Source organism: Danio aesculapii, chromosome 19, assembly GCF_903798145.1.
Source record: "Danio aesculapii chromosome 19, fDanAes4.1, whole genome shotgun sequence".
NCBI lineage: Eukaryota > Metazoa > Chordata > Actinopteri > Cypriniformes > Danionidae > Danio > Danio aesculapii.
In genome coordinates this window covers 19382569-19390841 of record NC_079453.1, presented here as the reverse complement: position 1 = coordinate 19390841, position 8273 = coordinate 19382569, and the positions used below count along the sequence as shown (strand labels likewise).

At 35.1% G+C, this 8273-nt stretch overlaps 2 protein-coding genes across 2 annotated transcripts; both read right to left on the bottom strand.

Moving 5' to 3' along the window:
* Window positions 1-620: 620 nt before the first annotated feature.
* LOC130247082 (cytochrome c-like) lies at window positions 621-1095 on the bottom strand. The gene is given in 2 exon segments (XM_056480264.1): window positions 621-761; window positions 895-1095. Coding segments are annotated over 2 exon segments (342 nt in total).
* Window positions 1096-5393: 4298 nt separating this feature from the next.
* npvf (neuropeptide VF precursor) lies at window positions 5394-8029 on the bottom strand. Its single transcript, XM_056480340.1, has 3 exons — window positions 7845-8029; window positions 5741-6117; window positions 5394-5564 (listed from the first exon to the last, which is right to left on the bottom strand). The coding sequence occupies exons 1-3, from the start codon at window positions 7977-7979 to the stop codon at window positions 5480-5482; spliced, it is 597 nt and encodes a 198-aa protein (XP_056336315.1). The 5' UTR covers window positions 7980-8029; the 3' UTR covers window positions 5394-5479.
* Between the last annotated feature and the right edge of the window lie 244 nt (window positions 8030-8273).

Here is an 8273-nt window from a genome sequence, read left to right as displayed (position 1 = left end):
CTGATATGCTTTTCTGCTCGTGGGAAAATTTGTTTGTGATGAGGATTGATTCATTATGTAACTTTCTCATCACCACCTGCATTAGGCTGTGTTAACATGTCTAACTGTGTAAGAAAAGATGTGTAAATGTTGGTAATTCAAAATACAGAAATATTACATCTATAAATTAATGAAATACGGTAGTTTACTGTTAAAATGAATAATTACTTTTACGGTTTGTACCTTATTTTTAATGGTAAAATATTGGCAACCACAGCTGCCGTTTTTTTACCATAAATTTGACGAGTTTATTTTTACAGTGTATATACAGTATGTGCTATGTTCATAAGATTGACCTTTTGAGCAATTTCAGAAAACTGGTTGAATGGGGTTATCACACAGTTCCCTTTATTAGTGAAATCTAAAAATGGATGCACCTGCACAGTTCATCAATTCAGGACACATTTTCAAAAATAAAAAATGCACCTAAATAGCTCATCAAAAAGTAAATTAATGCAGTAAACTAATGCCTAAAAGTCCAACAGCGAACCAGTGCAATATATAGAAACTGTAGTAACGATTATGGAATGTTGCCATTAATAAATTAGTAATAATCAATGTGTTTGAGATAACAAAATGTTTTAAGTGGAGGATGTGGATTTTTTTAAATATTCTATCAGCTGTACACTTTTCTCCTTCTTACGCATGCCAAGAAAGATCATTAAGGTCTCTGGAATGTACCTTTTAGGATTCTGTAAGTACGCCAAAAGTAATAATAATTCCTGATCAAGCAAAGCAATGCACAAACATCCAAGTTTGAATACACCTGTTTGTCAAGACCTATGAAACTATTCGAGCTAAATTGAAATGATGCTACAAAATATTCACATGCAGTACAGTGAAACTATTAGACACTTTCTGTGTTTCTTTCACACACTCACCCTTCTCTATGTGGTTTTTTGTGTAGCTGTAGCCCGGTGCTCGGCCAGTCATGCGACCAAAGAGCCCATATAGGTTTGGACCAACTTTGTGTTTGCCATAAACCTCAATAGTGTTAAACTGAGAGCATTTATGAACAAAAATCTTCATTCCTTTTTCTTAGTCTAGTTCTCCCATTTTCATATAATTTAGGGGCCATAGAATGAAAAACTGGATATACCTTAGGCATACCTGAATGATAAGTTCAGTACATGGTAACAAGAAACTATGAGCCTCAATTACCTTTTTTTCCCTCATTCTCATGTAAATTATTGTGAACTTCTGGTGAAACAAAAGCCAAACCAATCCAAACAAAACACTCATGATATTTAACATGATATCATTAATATGCATGCCCCAGCTGCATATGATTGGTCACAACATTTCGTATTATAAGATTCAAACATTTTTTTAAGCTTTTTTTTTTTCTAAGTTTAACACAGCTTATTATATGTCCTATGTGGTACTTGAAAATGGTACATGCATTAACTCTGGGGTAAGTCAGTGCAACAGCATGTAAACTGAGAAAATATTATATATTTTTATTATATATTTAATATAAATTATATATTTATAAGTCTTGTGATCCTTCTATGCTAAGGAAGGACTACAGTGACATTCCAAGCACAGGAGTCCTCCTAGTCAGTCAGAGTTCCTCATACCTCCAGTACACATCTCTACCATTTGTTTCACAGTAACATGTGCTATTCACCATACACAATGTATTCATGATTTGCATTTATGTAACTGTCATGTTTGACTGTTTATAACCTCAGCTAAGTAGTGATGAACCCAACAAAGACATTTAGATATTTTAATGTAAGATCTATGTACTTTTTTGTCATGGCTTGAAGAGAAAACTGTATGTTAGTACTTCTCCATCTTTGGATTGCTGTTGGTTGAGCTGGTTTTGTGGGTTGGTACTGCACTCATGTTTGTCAATGCTTTGTTCAGGAAATAAAATGGAAAGGTAACTTTTGACCAGGAAGAATGGCTTTAACCCTGATTCTTCCACACACTGGTAGCTTCATACAGTAACAAAGTTTTCAATTCCACATAGTGGTGCATATTGTTACAACTAAGTTTTTCTATACAGTATATTAGTATGTTTCATTCTACTGGCTGCACATTTAAATGTAATTTAAACAATTTTGCCTTCTTTAAGGCTTTGATATGCTTTCTCTTTATCATTGTTGATAATAACATTTATAGAGTCAGATTAATTTTGATGGAGTCTGATAAATAATTGATTTAAACATGCCATCCTTCAACTGCTTAGTATAATAGCAGTATAAGCTTCCAGCTTTACAATCTTACATTTTTGCAGCTTGTCAGAATTAAAAATTTGGGAAAAATAAATTGCAAATTTATTCAGCAGCCCCCGCCGCTTCATTCTAGTTATAAATCATAGGGTTCTAAATGAGCTTGTAATTGAGAAACATTTCAACAATTGTGGAGCTTCACAATTTTTGCACTTACCTAAGCCACATACCTTTAGTTTACAACCCCAAATCAGAAAAAGTTATAACAGTGTGGAAATCGCAAAAAAAAAAAAAAGTGTGATTTCTAAATTTACTTTGATTTGTATTTGATTGCAGACAATAAAGCAAACACTATTTAATGTGTTCCTCATGATTTTTATTGTTGTTGTTTTTTTTTTTTCAAAACAAACACGTATTTCACTCTTGGTTCTTGCAACACATTTCAAAAAAGTTGGGACAGTAAATAATTTACCACTTTGTAATGTTGACATTTCTTTTTCACAAAACTTAAAATACGGTTAGAGACACCAATTGATGAAGACTTTCAGGTGTAATTTTGTCCCTTTCTTCCTGCAAACAAGTCTTAAGATCAGCAACAGTACGGGGTCTTTGTTGTCACATTTTGCGCTTAAAAATGCAACACAAACTCTTTATTAGAGACAGGTCGGGACTGCAGACAGGCAAGTCAAGTACCTGTGCCCTCTTCCTTCACAGCCAGGACCTTGTAATGTGAGCAGAATGTGGTTTTGCATTGTCTTGTTGAAATATGCATGGGTGTCCCTGGAAAGATGTCTTCTTAAAGGCAGCATATTGTGTTCCAAAATCTACTTTTTAGCATTAATAGTGCCATGACAGAAGTGCAAGTTACCTTTACCAAAGGCACTTGACCATGGCAGACCCTGGCTTTTGAAGTTGTTGCTGGGAACAGTCTGGATGACCCTTTTCTTCTTTGGTACAGAGCACACTGCGTCCATTTCTTTCAAAAATACCTGAAATACTAATTCATCTGACCACAGTACATGTTTCCACTGTGTGATGGTCCATCCCATATGCCTCTGAGCCCAGAGAAGTCAACAGTGCTTCTGGACACTGTAAACATAGGGTTTCCTTTTGGCACAGTACAGTTTTAACTGTGGCATTTGTGGATGTAACTATGTATTGTGGTACTTGACAAAGGTTTGCCAAAGGAGTCAAAGTAACCCAATGTGGTGATATCGCTTATAGATGAATGAGGATTCTCGATGCAGTGCCATCTGAGGGATAGGAAATCACGGTAGATCAACTTAGGCTTGCACCCTTGTCCTTTATGCACTGAAATTTCTCCAGATTCCTTGAATCTTTTAATTATGTTGTGCACTGTTGTGAATGTGAAATATCCTAATTTATTTCAATCATTCTTTGAGGAACATTGTTTTTAAACATTTAAATAATTTGCTCAATCGGCCCATCTTTGCTCCTAAAGGACTAAAGCTGCGGTCACACTGGACCTTTCTTCCCATAGACTTCCATTCATATGCACGCGAATGCGTCAGACCGGAAACGCAGGGTCATGCGTCAAGTTTCGCAGGTCGCTGCAGTGCAAAGTTCAAGCTTGGTGAACTCTGACCTGCGAAATCGCATCACTTAACTACTTGAGACCAATCGAGGATCAAAACATGACCTCTCTTGACAGAAATTTAAAACATGGAGCAATCGCTCGCTTTTTTTAAATGTCTAATCATCTTGTTTAATCCCGCCCCTTTTCGCAGCACCGTACGACAGAATTTTGTACACACAAACTCTAGTGTGACTGCAGCTTAAACCGTCCATGGATGCTTTTGTACCAAATCATAATTACAATCACCTGTTGACATCACCTGTTTCAAATTACATTTTTTGCCAATTTACCTGATCACTAGCCCTAAACTGCTCCTGTCCCAACTTGAAAATGTGCTAAGATTTAAAAGGAAGCAGAAGGTAAGAACTGGTGAGGGTTCCCAACAAGTTTTGTTTTTAATAATACAGTTTAATAAACAAAAAATATATTAATATTAATAATGGCAATATTATTGCGGCATGTTGGCTCAGTGGTTAGTACTGTTGCCTCATGGCAAGAAGGTCGCTGGTTTGAGTCTCGGCTAGGCCAGTTGGCATTTCTGTGTGGAGTTTGCATGTTCTCCCCGTGTTCGTGTGGGTTTCTTTCGGGTGCTCCAGTTTCCCCCCACTGTCCAAAGACATGCACTATAGTTGAATTGTGTAAACAAAATTGGCCGAATGGGTGCATGTGGAAATGCAAGCGTGTATGGGTGTTTTCCAGTACTGGGAGTGGGGGGTTGCTTTTAATTTTTTATTATCTTAATTTTTTTAGCCCATTTTGAAAGTGGCTTTCCCTCCAGTAGAAGACAACGATCCCTGTATCAATGTGAGTCTGGTGTTTTGTCCCTCACTGAACATTTTTGAGTTTTGACAGTAGATGTGTTCTGTTTCACATGTTTATGTATTCTTATGTTATGAAAAAAGATTCTGTTTGTTAATATTTAATGCAATTGGTTGTCTTTTTAAGGTGTTTTATTACCTTTATTTTTTATGGTTTGGTCCATGTATGATTGGCTGGGCTATTTCTTCTCAAAGCTGTCTCTTGACTGTATCTGGTTTTCTGCAGGGGTTTTGAAGACTTGTAGGTAAGATACTGCTGCTTAGAGTTGTAAAGGAAATTTATTTTCTATCAAAAGTATTCGACTATGCCTAGGTAAACCCAGATTTTCTTTATAGGGCATCTTTAAGAGTAATAAAAAAACAGTTTCTTTTATGACGGAGAAACGTCTAAGAACATTTTGAGATTTTGATTAGATCTCTTATTAAATGTTAGTGGAGACATATGTGAGAGTACCAGAATCCTTTACTAAGAAGAATGGACTGAGCACATTTTGAGACATTGATGAGATCTCTTATGAAACTTTGAATGAGAAAAAGAGAGCACCAGATTCCTTCATGATGGAGAAAAGTCTAAGAACATTTTGAGACCTTTAGTGCTTTGAGCTTTGTGTTGTCACATGAAATAAATGTGAAAAGCAGGAGATGCTAATATCTCCATTTGATAATCTCATTTCTGTAGTACTTTGTATTATAATAATACTTCCCACATAGAATGTTATTCATAATTTACTTTACTCAAACAATTTACAAGCAGGTAAGTACAGATGCAAATACATTAAGAGAAAAGAAATGAATAAAAATCATCAACAAAACATCTCGACCCATTGCCGTTTTTTTGGGCTTTGTTAGTCTAAAGCTGTGTAATCTGTGTTTTTGACAGTTTCTTCTGAATCTTCTACTGTTTCAAACATGTAGTCGTGGACTTGAGTCCTGCAGAGGAAAAAACAAAAGCAAGTGAGGGTTCCAAGTAGGGTAGACTATTAAAACAATTTAAAAAAAGTTAATTAATAAAATAAAACAATTTACTTAATTGATTTCGATCCGTATCAAACAATACTAAGATATGTATTAAAGTACACCCATAAACTTTATCAGATGATGTTTACCTTTCTTTTGGAAATGATGGTGATTCAGGTGTGCGCGTGTACAGAGCCAAAGCTCGAAATGGGTCTAAAGCAAAAACGTTCCTCCTGCCAAACCTCTGCGGTAGGGTGGCTGAGGGTCCGGTCCCCGATCGCGCACACATAGTACAGGAGCGGCCGAATCGCTGAGGGAGGTTGATAGTAGACTTAGGAGCTCGGTCTCCTGTACTCGGCTGTGCGTCTCGTCCAAAGCGAAGGGGGAGGTTTGCGTGCAGGTGAGCTGGTTTTGGTATTATAGGGTGAAGACGCAGGATGGTTGGAGAACTTGCACCACCACTGGTCGGGGCCACATTAAGAGTGAAGTCTTGAATCTCCAGACTCCGAGGAATCTCTTGAGCATTCTTTAAGATATAGAAGAGGATAATGGTCAACATTCTTAGTTGTTACAGATTTTAGTATCCCTTTTTTTTTATGGTTCCTTTAACACATTTTGTTGAATTTATGTAAGTTACATTGCATCTACATGCCAACTAATTTTCATTAGATTGTAAGTAGGCTATTCGGTTGGGGTTTGGGTGTTAACTTGTTAGTTAGTGTAAGTTGACATGTACTTGCAAAGTTTCTTATAGTCAGTTAAATGTCTGTTGAAGAAGCAGTATCAGCAGATATTAAGCAGACTACTAATACTCAAATGAGAATTAAGTGGCATGTAGTTGCAATGTAACTTTTAGTCAACAAAATGTCTAATAGGAACCATTAAAATAAAGTCTTACCCAGATGTTTTTCAATGTGCTGATATTACTTGCTTTTGATCAAAAAGTTGCACTTGTGCTTTTTTATTACACACTGAAAATTGCTGTTTGTTTTAACTCAAATTTTAGTAAAATATGGACAAACATCTTTTGAAATCAAAGTTTTAACCCAACAGGATTTGCCCATAATTTCAACAAATATGAGTTTTTTTGAATGTATGCTTTCATTTTCCCCATAAATCTACTTTAAAGCAGAAGAGACAGCACTTCAGGTCTTAAAAAGTCCTATATTTCCCCCCATATTTCCTTTACACTGTAAAAGGTGAAAATGTGTTTTTGTTACATTGAGGAAATATTTCTGCTTGCCCTAACCCGCATGTTTTTATTAGTTCATTTTATAATATTAGATATGAACACTTTATTTAAAAAATTATAAAAGTGAAACAATTATAAAACGACAAAGTCACCATCTGCAACAACAATAGTAAAATAGTTTTAGACCATTTTGAGGGATGTAAACATTAACAATGGTCCTAATATATTTCCTGTTTTACATTTTTAATATCCATAGCTTCCGAGAATCCCAAGAGGTGCACAAATTGATAAATAATGTTACGACAGTTGTTTTAATGTTACATTATGATTAAATCACCTTATAAAACAGTTTGACAACAGGCAGGAAATGTTCCGATATCACCAAATTGAAATGGTCTGCACATTTGTCAGAACTTTTGACTGAATTTTCTTTTGCTTTATTATCGTTCTAATATTATTTTTTATCAATAGATTTTTCGTATGTTCTGCTTTGGGTAAATGTTAAAATTTCAATAATTGTTTTTACATCATTGTCATTTTTTAATTAGTTTTAATATTTAAAATGTATCTGCACATTTTTTTTTAAAGAAAATTGATTTGTTTTGCTTTCTTAAAATGTTTTCTTGGCAAATAGCTAAAATAAAAACTTTTTTTCCAGTCTTTTCCAGTTAAAGCGATAGTTAACAAAAATTGTCATTTATTAGCCCCCCTTCATCTTCCAAACTTGTTTGAGTTTAATTCTTATGTTGAACAAGAAATTATATACTGAATATTGTTGGAAACAAGTAGCCATTGACTTCCATAGCATTTGCTTTTCCAATTATGGATGTCAATGGCTACAGGTTTCCAACATTTTAAAAATTAACTTCTTTTGTGTTCAACACACACAGAAAAAAAAAAAACGACTCTGAGCTTTCGAATAATTTAAGGATGAGTAAATAATGAATACATTTTCATTTTTGAATGAACTTTTCCTTTAATGTTTATTTCAACTTTCAGTTTTAGATTTAGTTTTATAAATGATGAAATAAAGAAAGCCCTATAATAAATAGAGCTCTTACCTCTGAAAACTGTCCCCATGTAAATCCATTAAGTTCTCTTTCACCTGAAAGTGGCAATCTGAGAGCCGTAACTTCACTCAGCATGAAGCTGCTCAGGATGCCGAGGGCTAAAGAGAGAAGAGCAAGGTAGGACATCTTAAAATCGGTCACTGAAGGCCAAGCACATCACAAGCTTTTTATACATTTGGCCATGTGCAAATAAACATGCTCACAAAGACATTCCTTATAATGCACTCACAGCATTGCATATTTAATATATTAACTCCACCAGCAGCAGCAACCTTCATTTATTCACTAATGACCTTCTTGAGTGTTTCATAGCAACCAAAGGCGTCTCAGGTTTCTTAATGCACCAGAAAATGACAAGTCGCTATGATTTGATCCCCTAGGCCCAGTTTCTAGGATTAGGCCTTAATTAAATGTATTTAA

What these genes read in the sequence shown, in the direction of transcription:
- npvf (XM_056480340.1), bottom strand. Translation starts at nt 7,979, where the DNA reads ATGTCCTACCTTGCTCTTCTCTCTTTAGCCCTCGGCATCCTGAGCAGC. An exon ending in CATGGGGACAGTTTTCAGAG is followed by an intron (nt 6,118 to 7,844) that starts GTAAGAGCTCTA and finishes TATATCTTAAAG; the next exon opens with AATGCTCAAGAGATTCCTCG. An exon ending in CCATCATTTCCAAAAGAAAG is followed by an intron (nt 5,565 to 5,740) that starts GTAAACATCATC and finishes TTTCCTCTGCAG; the next exon opens with GACTCAAGTCCACGACTACA.